This window comes from Melanerpes formicivorus, unplaced genomic scaffold, assembly GCF_026170545.1.
Source record: "Melanerpes formicivorus ecotype bairdi unplaced genomic scaffold, bMelFor1.0.p_v2 SCAF_74, whole genome shotgun sequence".
Taxonomy (NCBI): Eukaryota; Metazoa; Chordata; class Aves; order Piciformes; family Picidae; genus Melanerpes; species Melanerpes formicivorus.
Window position 1 is genome coordinate 1,353,876 of NW_027142426.1, and position 22,430 is coordinate 1,376,305.

General features: G+C 38.3%; 1 protein-coding gene across 5 annotated transcripts in view; it reads right to left on the reverse strand.

The window, feature by feature from the left end:
- Positions 1 to 22,430, reverse strand: part of ARHGEF3 (Rho guanine nucleotide exchange factor 3) — a 115,353-nt gene that overhangs the window by 14,757 nt on the left and 78,166 nt on the right. For 3 of the 5 annotated variants that reach the window (XM_068163683.1, XM_068163684.1, XM_068163686.1), the window contains one exon: positions 2,934 to 3,041. In XM_068163683.1, the coding sequence (XP_068019784.1) occupies positions 2,934 to 3,041 (108 nt within the window). Of the gene's footprint in view, positions 1 to 2,933; positions 3,042 to 14,332; positions 14,585 to 22,430 lie in introns of those variants that run through there. The other 2 variants (XM_068163685.1, XM_068163687.1) reach the window with 1 other exon arrangement.

Genomic DNA, 22,430 nt, shown 5'->3' on the forward strand with positions numbered 1-22,430 from the left:
AATTCAAGACACACTAATGAAAGCTGAAGTTGCAGAGGAAGCTGGCCAGACTTTAATTTCTCTCTTCAGCATCAGCTGGAGTTCTTATTCTGATCTTATTTTCAGCTTTTCAGCTGAACCACACAGCTGTGATTAAGACCAAGCAGATCATAATCATTAGTCTAGCTTGATGCAGATTGAAACTACAGCTATGCAAATAAAGTGGTCTTCTAGGTGGACAAAAAGAGTACCTGCTTAGCATTTGGTATCCTGCAGACATACAAATAGACTGTCAGGAGATGAGGCTAACAGCACTGGTCAGTCTACAGGGCTCTATGTGACAGAAACAATGACTATAAATAGTCAAACAAAACCAGAAAGCAAGCTGGAAAAATTTTTGTGTTTTGTTACTTGGAATTCTTGTGGAAAAGTATTGACAATGATGTGAAAAACTGTAAACCCAAATATCTCTATAATCAATAAACTGTGCAAAACATGAAAAGTTGCTGAGAATATTTCTTAAAAGACAGTACACAGATCTCAGACACAGAGGTGTCTCTCTTTAACCTGCATGCAGAAGGTCTGTTAATACAAAATAGAAGTTGCATCTATAGAGATAAGGAACATTATGCACAGTAAACTTTCCCCCTCCATCCCTTACATACATCTATCTTCCATTTGGAAAGAATATATAAGAAGACTGGATTGAAATGCCATAAAGGAAACTTAGAATTTTCTAATTCCTTTTATTAATACTGTTGGAGTGGTCTTTTTGCATGGATGTTCTGTTTGCTTTGTTTTGGATGCTGTGATCATAGTAGTTGTCTTCATTTTACAGACACAGAACATCCAGCAGCAATGCAAGTAGAAACATAGGGTTTGACTGAAATAATTTCACACTGAAGAGACATTAAAGTTTACCCAGTAAGAAACAAACACCTTTTTCTTTTTACAGATATTATACCATGAAAAAAAAAAATAAATATCCTATTTCATACTGTTCCACAAGGCACAGTGTCAACACATAACAAAGTAAAAAAGCTATACATGCTTCCTAGAATGTTTCTAAATAATTCCAAACAGGGCACCTGAGCACAAGGTCACTCTTTTTATCCCTCTGTTCTATTGTTGCTGACAAAATCAGATAAGAAGTCAATTTACAACCAGGCAGTTTTGAATGACATCATCATCATTTATCACTTGTAAATAGATTCAGACCTAGTATTTGAGGACATACAGGGTGATTTCTCAACACAGCTCCTTCAAAGCACAGTTATTTAGAGGTGATGGTATGACTAACATCACTGTTCAATCTGCTTAGAGGCAGACAGTAAATTAAAATATATTCTTAAAATCACTATAAACAGAGCAAGGCTGAAATGCTTGGAACAGCAAGAGTTGCAACAAAGCCACTGTTTTTTCTCCTCCTTTTGTGCAAATCTGCCCCTCATTTATGTAGCCCTCAGCTCAGGAAGATGCATCCATGAAAGAATAGTTTGTTTCACAAAGCCTAAAATCAAACTTTATTAAGTACAATACTGAACTGGACAATCCAGTCTCAAAGGCATTCGCTACAGAACAATAACATAGGTACTTAAATGAGGACAGCAGCTGTCTAGGATTGTGAAGAGGGAAGTGCCGTGCTCCAAAGCAGTTTAGCCAGAAATTAATTCACGTTCCACACTCCTCACAACTGGAACTAATGTAGTTCTTTCAGAGTCAGGCCAATTTTTTCCTGGAGGCAGACTATACACAGATTCATACACCCCAGGGAATGCAGGCATCTCTGCTCTAGTCACGCTACAATACACCTTCTGGATCAAACCCAGACTGAGGGGAGTTCAGCCATTTTGCCTTTCCTCCAGCCTCACACATGCAGCTTTTTTTAATGCAGATGTCTGCACTTTTAAAATCATAGGAACTGAACACATGAAAACCAATCTTAAATAAACCCTGTAATATGTGTTTTCTAGGAAACAAAGTTCTTTCCCATGACTTCTCATTCATCATAAGACTCCTAGCTGTAAAGTGGTTGTTTTTCTTTCCTCCCTGAGATTAACAGGTAAGTTCACTAATGCTCTAATTAAGGTAATTTTGATTAAGTTGTATTTTCATATATTCAATATATTTTTAATATATGCAATATATGTTTATATTTCTGCTTATGAAATAAATTAGGCTTGTTAAATAATTTTCTTTATTTCTGACATGCCTTCTTACGTTAACTCTTTTAAGGAGGGAACAGTCCAGCTGTCTAGACCAGAGCCACAACTGTAGCCATCAGGAGCTGAGCACTCAAATGCTTCACAGTCTCTAGGTCTGAAGGCACAAATACTTTATAAACTAAAGTTCCATTAGTCTCCAAATATGTTAAATATCACATACCTAATCTATAATATCGAAAATGCACTAAAAAACTATGTGATTTCTGAATTGCATTTAAAATTTGTTTGCCCTTTATTAATTTTCAGCAGCAGCTTTAGAAAATTAATTCTGTTTTTTTCCCCAACTGTTGCTATTTTGTTTAGGCAAGATCAAAGTTTACTTCACAAGGGAAATTTTGCAGTCCTATGTGAGTAACTATGCCAAAAATCACATTTTCAAAGAAAACAATGAAAATTAATTGAAAATGCCATGAAAAACTCTTCATCAAACATAAAAAGCAATCATAGTCCTTTAGTGATATATGCCACACTTGCAATAATTTTCTTACTAGTAATTAAAACACATCAATTATCTAGACAGAGCAGTGGGGGTTTTGTGGTAAAAGTACTGAATTTCAGTTGAGCAACTGCAGTACTAAGATACCTGACCTTTTCTGGTAGGTTACAATGGTGTGTGTATGCAGATGTGCAGTTCACATCCCCATGCTAACCCTGGAAGAAATCATGAACATGTATGCATGCCCCTTCCAGCAATGCAGCTCGGTGCAGCAGTGAATCCACTGCCATTACCTGAAGCGTCTGGCCGAACCGCTTCAACGGAGTGGCTCGAACAGGAGGAATGAGACTGGCTAGTGATGTGACTCTGGAAAGCGGCTTGACCCGTTTGTTACTGGGCTCCTGGAGGAGGGAGAAGATGACAAGGGAAAGGAAAAAAAAATGCAAGGAGTGTGAGCATAATTGGATAAGCATGGCTGACAGCTTTCCTAAGAAAGCATTTGTAACAAGCAAGTTTGTACACCTGGAATATAATTAGGGTACTAAATAACCAAGAGCAGTTTTAAACACTGACAACGATAGATTATTTTTGGCTGGTACACACAGATCCTGGAAACAGATGAAAAATGTGATGATGGAGAAGCTGGCATGGCTGGCAATAGGGGAGGGGAGGAAGGTAAAGGAAGACAAAGATTTCATTATATTAACTCATTCTTAAAAGACATTTTCAGCAGTGCACTGCAGCTAATGCATGTTAGGATAACCTTGTCATTGAAAGGAATACTTTCAAATAAAACCAATTCCATTTGTTTCTTTGCCTCTGGCACTGTGAGCACGTGACTCCATTCAGTTAAACATATATTGTTGCAGAAAATATAAATTAGACAAATTTCCAACTGTAACTGTCCTTTGAGTGCACATTCCAATTGAAACACACACATATTCAGGCAAACACATTAATAACATGCTTACATATAGTTAAAATTTGCATAAAATAGGCAAATTAAGCAAAAATCTACCATAAATAATGCAATTACATGTGGGTTTTTTCATACATACTTTTTACAATGCTTACAGAAATACATAACCTCTTCAGAACAGAAATTTTAAGACAAGGAAAAAAAGAAGTGATTTAGAAATACATAAAAATAGAACAGTTACCCTGGGCTTCCTAACCTCCATCTGACATTTAATGGATCTTGAACAGCACATGCAAAAGGCAACTTTTGACAGAAAAAGAGCCAAACCTTCCAAGTGAAGTTAAAAAACTCATCCAACATCATATTTCAAGGACATCCTAAAGCAGTTCATCTTTCTTTTTCAGCCATGCTCACAAACTTTGTGTAGGCTTGCTATGCCTCCAATTTCCCAGACACAGCTTTAAGAAAATGAAGCATGCCTAGTATCCTTTTGTTCAGAAGTCCAAATCCTTATTGAAAAAAATGCAGATTTGTCATTCTTCCTGATATCAAAAAATAACAGATCTCAGTAGTGATGATGATCATCTGTTTTACTGGCAAGAAAAATTCTCTTCCATCAGAACAGCAAGAGAGGAAAGGTGAGAAGCAGCTACATATTTAATTTACTTCTCAGCAGGCAGACCTGTAAATCCATAAACGCCAGCCGAGATGAGGGACAAAGTGCTTAACCCTCTAGCAAAAATAATGTATTCCATCACACATCAAACCTGGCATTAAAGATTTCAGCAGCCTAAATCAAGTTACATCCTTATCTTCATTGATGCACTGCTATTCACATTTCTTCCTTTTCAGCAACCATGTCTTTGACACAGGTTTTTGAAGGAGTATATTTTCTACGTCACTGCAGCACCATTAGCATACTTATCTACAGCACCACCATCGCCACCCCCTTTCCTCTCACCCCCCTCAAAAAGAATACAAATCTTATGATCCCACTGCAATTCTTCACTAACTGGTGGCTCAGCCATCAGCTGTTTCTTTTCTAAGATTATTCAGAATGCCAGTTCTGGTGCACAGATCATATCCCATGGCAGAGCCTGTTTGTTATGAATCATGCTGCACTGCAGTGAAAGGACATGAAGTCCCAGACAGAGTGGCAGGGCTATGCCAGCTGCACAGCTTTTGCTAGCAGCTCTACCTTAGCAGCAAAGGCTACTTATGCATGAATATCACACCCCAAAAGCAAAATCTGAAAATTAAGACTGTATGGACTCCCCAGAAAACAGGGAGAGGGGGATTAGAATTAATACAAATGATGCCTCCTTCCTTACTGCTCTATGCTTTCTATCATCTTACAACTTTGCTGCTACATGTACAGTCTTTGGTTGAAAGAAAAAACTCATTCAAAAAAGCACAAAATTTATCTATGCAGCATCATAGCCTTATCCTTCTTTCTGAAAGTGCTATCTTCTCCATAGCCTTATAGACCTTTTCCACACAGATTGTGATCTATTCACATTTTGGCAATTTTTCCATCTCAGCTTTTAACAAAACTAAGCCCAGAAGCCCTTGGACAATTTTCTGAGGAGTCTACTGACAGCAAATGTAATCACAAAAGTACACTTGGATTTCACTGCATCTCTGCAGCATCTGAGTACATTGTAAAATGAATGAAAATTCCTGACTGGTCTTTTAAGTATGGAACAGCCAAAGTCAGTTTTATATATGTGTGTGCATCTGCACTTGAAGTTTATTAATTCCTACCTGCAGGCTAAAGACTCACACCAGAACCTAGTTTGTTCTGCCCTGTGGAGCACATAAACCTCCAGCAGCTGTTAAAAATTGATGCATGGCATCAAGTAACTTTGGAGAAAATCAGCCTAAATAAAGACTAAAAATCAACTTCTTTCTCTTGTAGAACAAGTGAAAGTGAAGGGGGGGAAAAAGGGGGGGGGGGGGAATATAAAGAAATATTATTTCTCCTTGTTCATGTCAGACAGCCCAAAGGCTTTCTGAAACCTATGCTATCTCTTAGCCAAGGATCCTATGTCCCAAGGGCAACACAGCAGAGCCCACTCAGCCCTTAAAAACTTCTCCATCCCCTTCAGGGAGAAAACCACTAAGGCAGTACAATTTTTAATAATGTTCCTGTTGGACATAAGGAAAAAGGACGTGGAGAAAACCTTACTGCTGTTCAAGACAAGAAACTCCAAAGACTGTTTCAGACACCATGAAAGCCGAATAAGCTTTAACACGACATCTTGTTTTAAGCCACCAGAGGTCAGCACTTCCCCCAGTAGTCAAAGCAAAGCTAGATAATAGGCTTTGAGGGGACGCCTGCAAAGGTTCTACCCCTTCTATGTCAGCACCCCATCTTGAATTCCTCATGCACTGTATCATATTCTGATCTCACACTGAAAAATAATAATCAGCATTATTAAAGGATTCATTCCAGTACAATTATTTAAGATAATTTCAGAAGTCTGAGGCTTTTCAACATTACCAATGAGTTCTGAAAGTAAATCTTGTTAATCAGAAGTTCATTATCAGGAAAGCGATCTGAATACCGCTTCTGACGTGATTTTCGCTTCACACTGGAAACTGCGTGGTAGCTGTTTGATAACTAGCTGGAAATGTAAACTCATCAAACCTTAGTTGTTCCAGGTATCATCTCGCTCAAAGAAGTCTAATGAGTAAGCAGCACAGTCACCCCCTCCACTGTAGAATTACAGTCTGTACAGGTGAGGCTTTGACTGTGTAAGGATAATATAGTAATAGAGCAATACTGAAACTGTGAGACCCTTGATCCGTATTTCTGGTGCGTGCTCTATAGCCGTTCTGCCTCTACCTCCCCTTGTATCCCCTTCCATTCCTAAGCCGTGTCACCTCCCCAAACCAGTACCACAGAAAAGGTGAACAAACTACTGAGAAGAGTGATCTGGATAAGGGAAAATTCCACAATCATAGACATAAAAAAAAAAAAAAATGTTTTAATCAGATGGTTGTTTTTTTCACCAAAGGCTCTGTTCTTCACAACCAACAGATCACATGGAAAGAGGAGAGTGTGTGAACTGCTCTGCTTTATCCACAGACAGTGACCAGAATCTGTACTTGCCCATTAGTCCCACAAGATCAAGAAGCTACATTCCAGATGCTACTTCCCAAGCCTCTTCCATTTCATGAATCTTTATTTTTAAAAGAATAAATTGCTTGCAGTTAGAAACTCCTAGTACATGTGTTCATTATTGTACCAATTCATCTCTTGAAAAAAATCTTTGACTTTTCAGTCAGCCAAGGGTCCTGAAATCATAAAAAATATTTTAGGGGATGAATCTAAGCACATGAGAATGCGGTACTGTGTGATTCAGCTCCAGCAAGGACATACTGTCCAGGTAGAACGAATATCTGACTCCAGGACTGTACTTCTGAGTGTGCTTAGAAGAATCAAAACTACCCAAGGGCTTCGGTCCTTCATTCCTCCTGCTCCCCTATCTCAGTTAAGGAAGCTCAGAAGCAGATACATTTGAGAGATAGGACTTACTGGCCAGATCCACTTGCAAGAACCATCACCCATCCAGACTGGGAGCTGAGTCAAGTTATGACATAAAAAAACCCAATCAGAATTTACAATGTTTGGCCTGACCTTTTAAAGTTGTTATTGGTATTAAAAAGAATAATTTCAGAGTTTTAAAACTACTAAATGCTAGACTGCATTTTCAGGCACGAAGGCTTGCCAAAACAATATGGGAAGTTAGAAAACAAAAGATCCAGACTACAGTTTGGCAGAGTTTCTAAAATGTGGAGCTGGAATATGTGAACATGTAATGTTAATCTGACAGGGCTTTAAATTTGATATAAGGCTAAATAAAGTTGAGGGAAACATGAGTGCAGGAACTTCAAAGACTCAACAGTCAAGTGAAGTCAAATTAATACCTGACTAGGCTAGAACAAAGAGCAGATGGCTTTTGGGGGGAGCTGTATATTTGAACTCAGGATGACTTTGGTAACATTTGCATTCAGAGAGTAAAAACTTAGAGCTGGAAATATCACATATAGACACAGCCTCACAAAGAAGCCCTGAAACTGTGAACAAACTGATAAAAGCATCCAAAATCTGGATGGTTCTGGAAACCAAATAGCAGACTTTTCAAACAACTGTGTCCTTCTGAGAGTGTATTTCTGTCATATACTTTTCTAGAGAATTCATAGGACAAAATATTAATCACAGTGCCATAAATTAGTAATAGTAAGGGATTAAGGCAGGAAATGATCAGATAAGAAGTTTCAAAGATGCCATGCCTTACTATTGGTCTAATTTGGAATGAAGGACACTGCTCTGGACTGCTCCTTCATGCGATTTACTCTGTAGATCCTATATCTACCTGTATGTACAATTGTATCTAGTATGTTCTAGGTATTAAACTCTAGCCTAATGGTTTAGACTAATGAGCAAGAAAGAAAAGTTCTAGCTTTTAATGTGTAACACTCAAAAAGTTAGCCTTCTGCTGTTATGTACAGCAAGCAGCTTCAGCTATGGCGCTACCAGGAAACCATACTTTCCAAATAACTTCTGCCAACTTCCTCTTTGGTAAAATTCAGGTCTTTCAGCCTTGCATAATTGAAGGAGGTGCTGTTTTTTTAGAACTGTGATATGGTCACTTGAAAATGACAGCACCTTGGCAAAAAGATAACCTTTATATCATTATTTTTGGCTCTAATACATGGATTGCCATTTAAAAGCCTGAATCTTAGCACACCACACCTGCTCCTGGAGCAAGCTAGGCATTCAAATGCCACAGAAGCATATTAAAGCCGAAGGTCCTTTGAAGAACTAAGCATTTAGATTAGTTGCAGTGCACTGACAGCTAAGTTGACTTCATTTTTATTTCTTCATTAGTGAAACCTGCACCTAATAGTTGGATAAACTGTATCCAGTAACGCACTACACAGATACGAAAGCATCCATGAGAAGATATTTAGGGGAAGAAGTTAACACTCCTTGTGTTCTTCATCCACAAAATAAAGCGAGTCTTACTAGTATATGTAAAGAAAGGCACTTTCCTATATTCCAAAGCAGAGTGAGTTAAATCCACTTGATAATATTGATTAGTTTTCTATATATTTTCCATTCAATGGAAAAATTACTCTATCAAAAGACTGGGTTTAATTTTCTAACAAACAAAAAGAAAGGAAACAAAAAGATCTAGGTCAAGTTCCCTCTATCTTGCCCTAAGAACAGCAAAATCAATGACCTAGATAACACATAGTGAAGAGCACTTAGTAGCCGCCTAGGTGCCACATAAAAGGTCTTCAGTTGCTTCAGTACCTCACTTAATTCTTTCATTCTGTGCTCCTGACAAGCTTAGCCACTGATTTCCTCCCAGTGCACAATAAAAGCAAATGTATGTTCACTGCTGGTATGATTGTTTTTCCATCCTGCTCTCCCATCTCTTATCAGCAACCTCAACAACAGTCTCCATGTTAGAGAACTGCTGCTCAATTTGACAAACAAGGGAACATACTTCCCTGAGGGGTTATTACACTTGAGAATTCAGCCTGTGTACAGGACTATCATGACCATATTATGTTGATTTTTCTGATTGTATTTGAAAACAAATAAAACAAAGGGAATTTCAGAGATAAAGGCAACTCAGAAAATAAGTACTATGTGAAAACTAGTTCAAGAACTTCAAATTTTAGAATATCACTATTTACTGCTTACCTTTGAAGGCAAACTAACCTCTCAAGACACAAAGAAAACAGATTAAATTGGCAATACTTGGTAAAAACATCCAACAACTTCTGAGATAACAATTTACAGCAGCAACACTGGACTGGGGTTACTAATTTTATTGACATTTTATAAAAAAAAATATGCTTTAATTGATTTTCTTTCCCCTTTTGATACAGTTTCTATTTCTGAACCAGGACAAAAAGATAGACAAAGCATTCATTCTGTGGTATGGGAGCATTCATTAGTGCAAAATATTTTAACTTAAATTTCTCTCAAAAGAGTTAACAGGTAATAAATGGATGACACTATGAAGTGAAACAGTACAGTAACCTTTGTTTCAAACCTAATCCACAAGCTGTGCCAGGCAAACTAAAACAGAACCACTCTGTTTCAGATTTCATGTAGCTGGCTAAATTTCGATACTCCTATACATTAAAGGTCATTAGTTTTCAGTCAGCTTTCTAAGGGTAAGTCAACATTTGTCATGGCAGGAAGCCCAACACTATTATTTTCATTAGTCTGCTACTAGTTAAATTGGCATAAGATTAAACCATCCTAATAAATGTCCCCAGAACCTGGAGTTTAATAAAAAACCCTCCAACATTCAAGCTCTGTTCCACAGTATGTTATCAGTATTTAACCTTCATCAGAACCAAAACAAAAATCCAAACCAAACAAAAAAAAGCCTATGCTACAATACAGTCTTTGGATACTGCAAACAATTAACCTAAAAATAAATTAAGCCAAGTACCTCAAGATCTTTGCACCTTTTTGCAGTAAAACAGCATTCTTGATTGTTATTGACACTAATAAAGACTAATTCTTAAAGCAAAAGACAATTTGCCATTGCTATGTAGCATCTCAGAAATATTCTGATTGGGAAAATTCTAGAACAGTTGCTCTTCTAGAGCTGGGGTTGTTTGCCAAGAAACAAGAAGGTAACTCTAAAGCAGTTCTAAGTTCTAGTTAGTTTAGTCTTTCACAAAGCTAACTGTAATCACCCACAGAAATCCATCCTAAAACCTGGGAGACTCATCCCACTAGTAAAACTTCCAGCATTGCAAGAACAACTTATTAATCCATTTAAATAAACTGATACATAAAGGCAACTTAGTCATCCAATAAATTGTATGCATCAGTGATACAACTTTCCTTCAAATTTATAAGGTTCTATCCACCACGTGTACTCTCTGATGGGAGCAGGAGATTTGCTATTCCTTCTCTGCCAGCCTTTGCAAAAAACAGAAATCAAATGAAGCAGAAATATTTTGCTTTAATCACAGTGTTATAAAGAGGACCTGAAATGAGAATAGGGGGGTGATGAAAAGCCATATGGAGACACTGTGAAGTATTGTCAATCGAAGAACATCAGCTGAAGTTTACAACACACTATCACATCATGGGTTCATCAAAGGATAGTTCTTGGCTGCAAATAGGGTGCTTTCATTAGTCACCACCCTTAAGACCTCAGATTTCATTTGCCAAGTGCAAGACAGAACCACTGAAGTGTCAGCATCCAGACATCTTGACTGATCACTCATTCATGTGCAATACCTAGAAATCAATGTATCTACCAGGAACTAGGAAATTAAGGCCCATAAACATAAAATCTCACACAGAGGTGAATTAACAAAAGAGAAAGAAACTGAAAAACACAGACAACTAATGTAGAGCTGATTAAATTCTGGTTTTCCTCTCATTAGAACCTCCTTGTACAGACTACCTAAGAAAGACCTTCTCCATACTGGGACAAACTTCCTATGAAGTTGGACTGCCAATTAACAGACAGATATCATATGGTGAGTTACTGAATGGAAAAATAGAGACAAGCTGTTTGTCTCAAGTTGCCATTAAGCAGAACAGATCAGCAATTCCAAGTTGGGGGGTGACATGTTTCCACATTTAGTTCACTGCAGTTTACACTGCACATGAACTTAACCTCAAATACATCAAAACTGCAACTTTCATTTAAAATGAAATACAAACATTTCTGAAGATCAAAGAAAACTCATGACTTGCAGTTTATCTCCTAATCTTTTGGCCCTTGTCCCTCTAGCTCCATGCCTGGTTCTCACATAAATGATGTGCTGTGGCACAGAAGCCGGTGGGTTTCCCTCCAGGGTTAGCTTTCTGCACTCCCCATGCTGAATTAAACGCTGTTCTGAGTATAAGCCAGTCTAGACCTCCTGCACATCAAAACAGTGAGGATACCACGAGATGACAAAAGACAGGTTGCAGGTTACAACCCCCCTTATTCCTAGCGGTCTAAGATTTCTGCAATGTAGGAGATGTAAGCAGACGTAAAACATACTGGAAAGGCAAAGGAATTCTATGCTACAACTGTAGTTTTTAGAGTCTAAACCCAACCACTGTATTAGATCCTGTAGAGCAGAGCAAAACTTCCTCTGAAGAATCAATGTCTTCCTTCCCATGACTTCACATTCAAACCTTTAAACCTCAATCTGTGACTGGGCCTTATCCACTGCTCATTCACTGTCTGTGCTTTGCTTTGTTTCATCCAGAGAGGATAAGAGAGTTGCTTTCATCAGAGAAAACAGAAAATGGTATGTATCATTGGGAAAGATGTGGGAATTTTTGTGCATGTAGATCCCAAGTTTTAATAACTGTCTTTATTTTTCAGTTATGTAAAAGATGGAAAGAGTTCAGCATCTCTGTACTGCTTACACTTATAACTGTACTACATTTTATATCGGGTATGTAATGATGTAGGTAAAGGCCTTACAGTATTTCTGATATTAATCTATTCCTCAGGCACTGCAGTATTCTGTTGCCCTTAAACTACAGCAAGAAAACTGCTGTGGGTTAAACAAACTGCAAGTAGAAAACTTCTGTTCTCTTTTGTGCCACTAACTTGTTCCTTAAAAAGATCCCTAATTTTCCCCAGCTGCTTTGCAACTCGAAGTGAAGTACAAGAAAAAAGAGAAATCAACCTACTGGCAAGAACCTTCAGCCTGTTACCCAGACCTCCATCTGGAAATTTGGAGAAATATCAACAGTACAGCAGATGCTCAAGATTTTTGCTGAATTTCATCCCATGCAAGTACTGTTGTATTTGATTTTCCAGATGATATTTTGTGTATTTTTCAAATGAAACACTAAAAGATTACTGTTTAACAAAGTCAGAGGGAACATTTTATATTCCTGAGTTCTGATTTAAAACCAAACTAGAGAAATAGGAGATAATCTCCTTTATTGCATGCGTGTTTATGAACAAGTTAGGTTATTAAATGAATCAACCAACTTCACATGCTAATAATTGAAATGAAAGTCAGAGTTTCAAAGCCAGAGAAATTCGTAAACCCAGCACCAAGCCAGCCGTCTGGTGCAGTGACACAAAACTGTGGTAGTAGGCGCTCAATAGCTTTATTTAGTCCTGCAAATACTTAACGGCGAAGAAAAAAAAACAGGAAAAAAGGGGGGGGAGGGGAATAAAGCTTAACATTAGCACGTGAGAAAAATGATGGATTTCATACACCCCACCCCCCGCCACCCCATAATGACAGACTTCCAAGAAGCAGGCTGCATACATCTATCCTTATAACGTCTTGAACAAAGTAGTTCTACCTTCCTTAAACAAATTTTTGGAGTGGCAGGTGATCTTTTCATACTCTCCAAAGACAAACAATGTTCAAAAAGTCTAATTTTTAGCATGCTGAAAGTCCATCATAGTCTCAGAAAACCACCTGAAATCGCAGGATGCATTTGCTTACTGATATAAAATACTAACTGAAATATTCTAAATCCAAAACAACTGTTTGCACATTGCAATTTTGATTGACCCCAGCTGTTCTGATGTACTTGTTCATCCTCTAAACTTTTATTGTGATTTTCTTTGAAATTTGACTACAATCAAGCTTCCCTTCCTAATGCCAAGAGAGCAACACTTCAACTCTTCAGCTCTGACAAATCTATTCACAAAAAAAAACCTTTCATGCACTAAAGGGTAAAAAGATACTTCTTCAATAGCATAGTTAGCAAAATAAGTACCCTTAGGAGAACCACTTGATACTTAACAACTTGTGTTTCCCACCAATGCAGACGAACATACACACTCAGGGTGTTACTGTTCGAAAACACAGTTTAAGAAAAATCCACTTCTGTTAAGTACAGCAATTAAATCCTTTTATGTAAAAGTGCACCGAAAAGCAAGAGTGCAGCATATTCTTAGTTCTTAGCTTAAGCATCACAACTAAATAGGGTCACTTGGCTTATGTTACTTGTACTTCAGACCTATTCAACTACTGGAGATAATTAATCTTTGATGCACTTGTATTAAATGTAGCCAATTTAGTAAGTTGTCCTCAAGTTACTCTGCAAACAAGACTAATGAAGGAGCTATCTATTTCTGGAATAAAAACTTCCAGACAGAAATTTTATCCTTCCTCCAGACAGAACCCTTAAGTTCACTGTTTTCTGTCCAAACAAGCACATACTGCAACATTAACCTAAAGTATAAAATATGTAAGCCATCAACATCTGTTCCTGAAATGTTCCACCATGTATGAGAATTTTGCAAATAAGTATGTTCTTTTTAAGTGAATAAGGTTTTTAACGTCACTTGAAAGGATTTCATGCTTTTGAAAAATAGTCAACCTGCTGATAGTGCATAGTTCTCAGGTATTCGCTGATCATTTTTTGGTTTATCACAAAGGAAGGAAAGACAGCACATACTTAAGACACTGTTTTCCAGATTCCCTCCCAGTTGTTGCATAAGTTTAACGATTTGTTAGTAATGGTTAGCCTTAGAATAAAATGCACATAAATTACTTTAAAACACGTATCTAAACCAGCTATTTACTTAGCTACTTAAAAGATTAATTCCTTAAAGTGACAGATAAGAAAATTCATTGTTCCTCCTCTTAGTTCAAAGCGAAGTTCAACACCTAGAATAGACAGTAAAGGATCCCTAAACAAGCCAGGTATCTATCACAGAAGCCTCTTTTTACAGCACAGTACTTTTCTACAAAGCAATACAGAACACTATAAAGTCGCAACTGTATCATCCATAGATTAAGTACCTCTGTCTCTTTAGCTGGGCTGGTCACAGCAGGCACTTCAAGAGCACAATTTGCCCTCTTGACGGACAGGTAAAAAGGATAATCCTTGGCCACCATGGTGGCAGCCAGAGGGGCGGTTTCGGGGGTCACCGCTGATTCTGTCCAAGTACAAAACACGGAGACAAAGCTGAGCTTCCTTTCCTGGCCCTCAGTAGCTCTACAGCCAAGATATCCTGCTTTACGCTCCGGAGCTCATGACCTAACCGGCGAAAGCACCTCCGCTCGAATGCGGCTGCACCGGCACCGAGCGAGCAGCCTCGCGGGGCTGCCTCCGCCAGACCCGCCCCGGGCAGGCGGGCGCGGGGCGGGGCCGCGGCCCCCGCGGGAAGGAACTGACAGCGACACCGCCCTGACACCCCGACATCGCCGCCCGCATCCTCGCCCCGCTGCTGCGGCTTCGCTTTCTTACTGACCAAGCACAGCAACAAGGTGTATAGTAGGCGGCAGGGTGACCCCGGCCTTCCTGCTGCTGCCCACAGGTACCTGCGGCACCGCTAGCGGCAGGCTTTGCAGACATAAAGTACCTCACAGCAGTGCTAACAGCCGCCCCGGTGTCACGGCAGTCTCGTCCCAACAGAGCCTGCATGAACAGCAGTGACACCTACATTGTGTGCTCCTGCTAATCAGAGAAGGAATGCTGTGGCATGTTATGCTGCCACAACGCACAGCATCACTGTTACACTTTTCTGCCTCCACTCTCCCACCCCACCCCTTGGTTGGTTTTTGTTTGTTTTGGGGTGTTTTGTTGTTATTGTTTTGGTTTTTTGTGTGTGTTGTGGGTGGGTTTTGTTTGGTTGGTTGGTTTGGGTTTTTTTGGGGGGGAGGTGGGTTTTGCTTGTTCACCAATATTGTTGTTTTTTCCTGTCTGGCAAGCAGGAGTTTGTTCCTTGTGTTTTTCAAATTCCATTGTTGTTGCTATTATTTAGTCAAAGAGCTCCCTTGCTCACACTTCTCATTGTAACAAGCTGAGAAAGGGAAAAAATACCTTTGCCGAACATGTCTCACAGGGAATTTCAGTGTCTGTGCTGTCAGGCACAAATTCTGGTTTATGCCAGACAAAGGTAGTGAAAATTTCCTGAAAAGAGAGAGGAAGTGGTAGGGGCCTTGTCTGCAATACAAGATCAATCTGACAAAAAGAGTATATGGGAGACAAGGAAAAGGAAACTGAGTAGGAAGCAGGACAGGGGGAGGAGGAAAGGGAAGGATATTTTCAGCCTAAGGGAGGCAGAACAACTAAGAATAACTTAAGAGAGTTTGAAATAATTAACTGGGGTTAAAGGCAGATTGCTTGAGGGATGGTGCTTTACAAGCATTTATTTCCCTGGAGGTTAATCAAATGATGCCCTTAGAATAGGCTTAGTCAAATGGCAGACACAGTCCTTATTTGGACACTTTCCTTGGACTTCACCAACATCCCAAACATGCAGTACCTCTCCCACTCCTCCTAGGGCTTTTATTTAAGAGCAACTGCAATAGAGTCAGAGATGCTGTCCTGCTGCCTGCTGGGCAGAACTCTTTTATAGGACATTTAAGAAAAGAGATAAATCAGAGCTGGTGTGATAAAGATTGACAAACATGTGACAGAGAAAGCAAACAGAGAATTATTTTTTTCACTGCATTCAGCTAGAGGGGGGAAAAGAGTGCATCAGATTAAAATAGATGGTTGCAGGTCTAGGACAAAGAAAAAAGAGCCAATTCTTCACATTACATATGATTTTTGTGTTAAATACAGTGGAAGTATTAGTCACAATATGCTGCTGCTAAGTTTTTTGCTACTGGGAGAGCATTTTTAGGGAAACATCGTGACAGGCTATTTCTGTTTTGTAGTGTTCCCTAAGCATCTGCTGTAGACCATCAGTACAGATATGGTATTGGATTAGATCAATCTTTGCTGCAGCTTCCTATTTCAAAAAAATAGGAAAAGTGTGTAGCATTTTATTTGAAGACTACTTGTCTTACCTAGGATTTCTGAAGCTATGAACAATTATTTCATTCACACAAATGTGCATTCATTTTTGCACGTCTGATAATGTTGGACAGTTTCTCACAGTGCATGCACATCAAAACACCAATACACACAGGTTGTATAAAATGGCCAAGAACCTCCTGAGAATGCTGCAGCTGCTGTCTAACCATTTAAGCCCAAGAAGTCTGGATTTCAAATACCATCTGCGTATGGTTGTTTATGAACATGTACGCTAACATCATTTTAAAATTCAGCTTCACTTAAGTCAGTCAGGTAAAATGCCTTCAGGGTTTGTCCTCAAAGCATTCTAATCCTGTAATATGCTTCACCACATAAGGAGCACTTCACACGGGACAAGAGTGTACCAGTTTGGGGACTGAAATAGTAAACCTCAGTTTATACACATAAAAAAAGGTCAAAAGAGGGTTTCTGTCATTTGTCCATTAACCAGGCCAATGCACTTCAGCCTGAGTACACATTCTTATGAAACGAGAGAAAAATCTGCCTGAACAGAAATATGATTCTTGAAAACTGGCAAGACCTTCATATCAGTAAGTTTCAAGACATCTTGCATCTACGACGCAGACTTCAATGAACATCTAAACCAGGATTCATTAGACTCTTTGGATGTTTGTTGCTGTTCTTTTACAGAAGAGTGTACATACAGTTTTAGAACTGAAGTTAACACCCAAAGTTAATTGATTAACAGAACCTAATTTTATAAGTATCATCTTATATGACAGAATAACACAATGGCACACATTTCAAACAATTTTCCAGAGAACTGAAAATGTCTGTAGAATGCTTTGTGCATTCATAATCGAAACCATGTCAGCTGAGTAATGGCATAGAGTCCCTTATGTATCAAATGCAACACTCGGAGTCTATTCTGAATGATCTTACAAAGCTAGTACTAATTTCCATTCCCATTTAATTTCTACATTAATTTAGACTGCAAAGTGAGTGCCCATGAAGAGTGACTGCATTGTGTGTGTACATGCATGCCCAAGCAGAGCCAAATGTCAGTCCATAAACTGATGGCTGAAAGGCTCCCTCAGTGAATTCCAGTTATACAGCACAGAAACAAAGACTTCAGTGATACCACTATGGAATCTTCTGGAGCCAGTGAGTCCACTCATGAAAAAAGTTATGCTTAGACTACATATTTGCACTAACACTATGAACATTAGATCTGAATTGCAAGCTACTTTCAAAAAAAGAAACTAATAGTTAGGAAAAAAGCAATATAAGTGACAAGATTGCACAGTAGGCCAGTGCATCAGTTTTGCCATTCCTGGAACAGGTTTTTTTGTAGGTTGGTTTGTTTGCTTGTTTTTTAAATTTACATAGGCCAAAGGCACATTACAGTCTGATATTTAGTTATCTGTCAGGGAGAAATAAGTAAGCTACTTGGCAACTCTGGAAAGTCCTGCTCAAGAAAGGCGCCTACAAGTGCTGACCAGGTTCAGGATGGAAGTTCATTAAGAGAGTTCTTCCATGATTGTCTTGTTCACACCAAAGCCTTTAGTTAGAATAGCATAGAAAATAGAATAAACCAGGTTGGAAGAGACCTTCAAGATCATCGCGTCCAACCTATCATCCAACACCACCTAATCAACTAACCCATGTAACCAAGCACCCTGTCAAGTCTCCTCCTGAACACCTCTAGTGACGGCTTTCTTCACACATTCAAAACCTAATACTAAACTAATTATTGCAAAAGCATCTGCCTGCATGGCAAAGCCCTTTGAAATATTTAGGGTTGGAACCTTAAAAATATCTTCATATGCGGCCAGAATTCCTTTGCAGCTTATGCTTATCTTTGAGATTCACACAGCTTTGATCAGAGTAATTTTAACATTAAAATGCAGGGGATCCAGAATACGATGGCAAAAGAATAAAAAACAAAACATTTTTTTCCTTATGAAAAAAAATCAGTTAAAAAGTTATTACACTAAGTAGGAACAAAAGGAACTGAAACATTCAATCTAAACATTTAAATAAGGAAAACCCAATGGAGAGAACTATCTTCAGCTACTGAAGTAATTTTAAGGAGTTCTATAGAGCAGAAAATCATCAATTAAAGTAGAGCTCTGCCTAAGGAAGAAAACCGACAAATGGGTTGTTTAAAGATCTGAGTTGGTGTTTTTGTTGTTTTGTTTAAGATTCGTTTTAACATGATCTTTGCCAACACATTTTAAGTGCCTTTGGGCAGAAATACAAAATCTGTGATTATACAGAAATATTTTGAAGTCTGTGCCCAGATCTCAATTACCTCCTAATATCGTAATACGACTGTTTTCCCATTAAAAGTCAAAATATGTTTTGTCAAAGTGTAAAAAAAAAATAATTTACAATCAAATAATAAACACAATGAATTTTTTGTAAAATACCAGCATGCCAAGAAATAATGGACCTTGAATGTGTGTCTGCCAGCCTGCTTCTGTTTTGCTTCCCTACCCAAAGTAAAACAGTTCTTGGCTTTTTTTTGGGGGGTCTGCATTTAACTGTGATGCCTAAGAAGACAGCTAGTCTTAGTTGCAACCATTCAGTCTGATCATTTTTGTTCTTAATTACTAATTCTCCTGTGACTTGTATTTATGGGAACTTTTCCTTCTTATCTGCCCCTTTGGATGAAAACAGATGAAACAACCTGCCAACTTGGTATTTGTTTGTTTTCTTTCAGTAAATTAACATAAATTTTGATTCCTACAGAAAGTATTCTGCAGCTGAAGGATGCCCTCTAAGAATTGCATTTGCACTGAGGCAGAAGCACTCCCTTCATGAGCTTCCCTTAGGAGGATGATAATCCATTTTTTAAAGTTGTCTCAGATTCACCTATAAAAACTGGTATGGTCCGGAGATCAAAATTAATGATGCCCTGTGTAGAAAAATGAGGAAGGATTCATGTATTTCCATCCCTCTACCACACCCAGCAGTGCAAACTAATCATGAACCATGATGGTCCCTTGTGAGGGAATACACAGGGTGTGGCAAGGCTGGATGAAATGACACCTCACCCGTTACCCTTACAACATTGAAGTTGGTTGAGCTTGTCTAATTGCCTGGGGAGGGCAGAAAGGAGGAGGTGGGAAGGATTGTACTGATTTACCAATGTGGATTTTAAACACCCAGTCAAGTTCTGTAAAGGGTGAAAACGTGACCCAAGTGTAGCATCTTTTCCTGAAACTATATTGAGAGAGACAATCTGGGGAGAGGAAATGACTGGAAACACTTGCATGATGTTTAAACAAGATTAAATGTAATTAAAATACTTTTCTTTAAATTACTGGCACTGTGGGAGCAGGGGGTTCTCTCCAGAGCACTTCTACTGACTGCAGAATTAAGTAACAAATTTCTTTTTAAGAAACCATTGTGTCTAATGCAAAGTGTCTACCAAGACATCACAGTAGTTATCTTTTTATTAAATTTTATTATAAGAATATTTATATTACATGAGTAACTCCATATTTGTCCTCAGAGAGGATTTTGTAGTATTTTTCTGTATGCTTAGTTATGGGCAAGAAAGAAATTCTGTTCTAGTAAGTAACAGGATTTTTTTCCACTCTGTGACTGATCTCACATGTAATACTTGCCAGATATCACTCAGTTTATTCTTCTAAGCGTCACCTCCAACTGCATTATGGGAAGCAAAGTTTGGGATTAAAACAGTTTATTAGACCAAACTATATAATAAGGGGGCTGAGGGTGGGAACAACAAACAAAACCAAGAATACCAAACCAAACCCCAACCCAAAGAAGAACAGACGAGCTTTCCAGGTATGTGACTACTTCTTCAGGTCAGAAGTGAAAAAAAACAAAACAAAACCAAAACGCAAACCAAACCAACCAAACAGAAACACACATACCAAACCAAACAAACCAACAAAAAGAGCCCAGCCTAACAAACAAAACAAAAACCAAATAGAACAAAAAAAAAACCCAACCACAAAACCCAACAGACTCCAGCCTTTTGAGTTTTCGTTTCCTATTCTTTGATTTACCTAGTTATATGAATTCCAAACCATTTCATTGTGGTGTCTGATGCCCTTTCCTATACTTACCTCTCAGTATAACTCTCCCTAATCCTGAGAAGTTATGTGAATTAATAAAAAGAACAAAATATTAGTGAAGGGTGATTTTTAAATAATATGAGTTTACAGAATGGCTGAGGTGAATTAACAATTTGCCACTTGTAACCTCATTTTCCTTTCCTGTACTCCAATTCCTCCTCATTTGCATGCTCTTCCACTAGCACTGTACCCTCTCTCTGTATGCAGTCTTTGCCTGCTACCTTATACCAACTGTAGCACTCATCTCACTATACAGGTAAGCCAGAAGTAAAAACCCACAAAAGTACTTTCTTTTCCCAGATTTCTTTCCTGCTAGTTTTGTGAGCTGAGTAAGTTGTTGGGTTTTTTTGCCACAAGAAAAGCAATAGAAGTCACTGAAGGTAAATGGCAGAAAAGAGCACAAATGTAAATAAGTACAGGGAAAAGGCTTATTTTTCTCTTCCATAAAGGTATGAACTGTTAGCTCAGCTTAAGCTTCTTCAGTAAGTCACACCCAAAGAATATCATCAGGTTTTTGGATTAAAGTTTTGGATGAGAAGCTTTATTTATTTATTTTTTAAAACAGACCCACCTATTAATTTCCTTAACAACTGAGCACTGTTACTCATCTTCAAGTCTGTTATTTTTGCCAATTTGAATTATCATGAAATCAAGATGACAGCTGTGCTTCTTGAATAAATATTTAGAAGACAAACCTTGAGGCTGACTTCATGTTCTCTTGAGCATGATGTACCCTTTTCTAGACCACAGCCAAGGAGATGCCAGCACCATTTCTAGACTCAAACAACTTCAAATTACCTGACACAGATTACAAGATATTCCTGGTAAAGTTTGATGATAATCAAGCAAAAAGGTGAGACTATTAAGAACAGTCTAACATCTGAGCTACAGTAGAGAGATCTTGAACCTGAGATGCCTTCTTTCACACTGCAGCACTCTCTGATAATCCAGGCCACCCACCACATTTGGTCCTGAATACAGTTTTGCAGACCACATAATGCCTTCCAATGCAAATTATCACAGTTACTATCCAAATTTCAAAATTCCACTATTATGGTACATCATCTTTTTAGAAATATTCAATTCCCATGTGCTATGACATACTGTACAAAACCATCAGACAACAATAAACACAAAAAAATTAAATCATCTTTCTTGTAGCCACACCCCCTCCCTATGAGGGGGAGGAAAAACACGGTATAATTGCAAAAATAAGTGTCCTTGCAAAACCTGACAGTGCATCAACAATTGTTAGAGCCAACCTGCTGCCAGTACCAACAGTATTGCAGATGTAGGACCTCAAGGATGATGTGGCATTAGCTACAGTGAGAGTAATTTTTGACAGACAGTTGAAATGGAACATAACTTGTTCAAACAGACATCAACAACTCGTAGCAGGACAGACCTTCTTTGTTCATACCTCTAGATCAAGAATCAGAGAATCAAGAAGCCTTTCCCAGGAATATTTTACCTGAGGTTACAAAAAGGTAACAACATAAAAAGTAACAACGTAAGTAATCCCATATGGTACAGAAGATACTCTAATTAAAGTTTTAATTGAAATGTGAGAATAAGGAACTTCTTCTGAATACTTCTTCCTCTGTTCAAAAATGGTAACTACAATTTCTGAAGGCTATGTTCTCTCTGGTCAAGTTGTTAAACACAAAGAACTAGCAAAAAGAACAAGTAATTCCTACTTTTATGTGATCTCCATTATCAAATCTGCAACCACAATCCACTGTAAGTGTTCTACATCCCAACAGCTAGGAATATTGGGCAAGTCCCTAACTAGCACGGTTAACTTTTTTCCTGAAACAGCAGAGATACTCAGTAATTGAAAACAGAAAAGAAAGTCCTGGAAAGTAATTCCAACCACCAGTGACAAAATATTGGTTATTATTTTAAAAGCTAATAAATAACTCAGAATTTCATCATAATTTTTGCATCTGGAAAACATAGTAATTGATTGAACACAGAAGCATGATATATTCATATGTTTTAGCAAAGATTCCAATTTTAT